Here is a 1,254-nt window from a genome sequence, read left to right on the forward strand (position 1 = left end):
TTGCTCTTACTCTCTATCACTCTAGTAAAACTGACTATCACCATCTTAATGATAATAACAATGAAAACAAAAGTAACAATAACAACTAGTTATTACAACACAAACGACGACATAAGCAAAAACGTTAATAACACTAACAGGTGATCACCCACATGATCGACCTTTTCAGAATTAAAACAGACAGACAGCTAGTTAGAAAAAAAAAATAGATTATAAAGTTATAAGGCTGTTCCTCCAACAGGTCACACTCGGGTGGTTCAGCTCCTCCTCAGCAAAGGGGCGCTCCTCCACCGCGACCACCAAGGGCGAACTCCACTCCACCTGGCGGCTGAAGGTGGCCACTCGAGGACCATCACGGCAATCCTGGCCATCCACGGCCACACGCTCAACCAGAAGGATAAGGATGGGGTGAGTTGGGGTGGAAGGATGGGGGATGGGGCAGAGGTGAGGGTGGGAGGAGGGTGGATGGGGCAGAGGTGGGGGTGGGAGGATGGGGAGGTTGGTGCGGGGAGAGGATGAGGAAGGGGATGCAGGTGAGAGGATGGGGGGAGGGTGGGAAGGTTGATGCGGGGGGATGGGGGAATGCATAGGGTAGAGGATGGGGGAAGGATGGGAGGTGCTAGGGGGAGGATGGGGTTGTAACGATGGATGGAAAAGTTGGAAGGCAGGAGGGCTTCAGGTCTGTAGAGCTTCAGGGCTTCATGTCTTCACGGCAGTAGGGCTTCAGGACTGCTGGACTTCAGGGCTGTAGAGTGCATGGCTTCATGGCTTCTGAGCTTCAGAACTGTAGGGCTTCAAGGCTATAAGAGCTTCAGGGCTGTAGAGCTTCGAGGCCATAAGGGCTTCAGGGCTGTAGAGCTTCGAGGCAATAAGGGCTTCAGGGCTGGATGATCTGAGTTTTGGAAGGTTGCGCGAGGTTTCCGGGCATTCTATTTATATTCATGTATTATAAGGGTTTAACGCTTTAATGACCCGCTGACCGATTCACCTGTATGGAAAATCAAACTAGGTTAACCGTGAATGAAATTAGCATTTTTATTTGCAATTGTGTAACGGTTTTTCGCTGGTCACGTATATACCGCTCATATTGCTTATGTATTATATTGCATGCATTGATTATTGGTTTATCATTCATATTATTTACAGTACGAGTGACGATAATTGCTGATATTGGCAAGCACGGATTGTTAGGGAAAGACTGGGTAATATAGTTGATGAATGACAATTAAGTTGATTATAAATAAAATTAAGTTT

At 47.1% G+C, this 1,254-nt stretch overlaps 1 protein-coding gene across 1 annotated transcript in view; it reads left to right on the top strand.

Annotated features, from left to right (window-relative positions):
- Positions 1-1,254, top strand: part of LOC119592804 (transient receptor potential cation channel subfamily A member 1-like) — a 33,214-nt gene that overhangs the window by 16,572 nt on the left and 15,388 nt on the right. The window contains exons 7-8 of the mRNA XM_037941712.1: positions 242-408; positions 688-882. Coding sequence (XP_037797640.1) covers positions 242-408; positions 688-882 — 362 coding nt within the window. The remainder of the gene's footprint in view (positions 1-241; positions 409-687; positions 883-1,254) is intronic.

Source organism: Penaeus monodon, chromosome 31 (genome assembly GCF_015228065.2).
Source record: "Penaeus monodon isolate SGIC_2016 chromosome 31, NSTDA_Pmon_1, whole genome shotgun sequence".
In the NCBI taxonomy this organism is placed as follows: Eukaryota; Metazoa; Arthropoda; class Malacostraca; order Decapoda; family Penaeidae; genus Penaeus; species Penaeus monodon.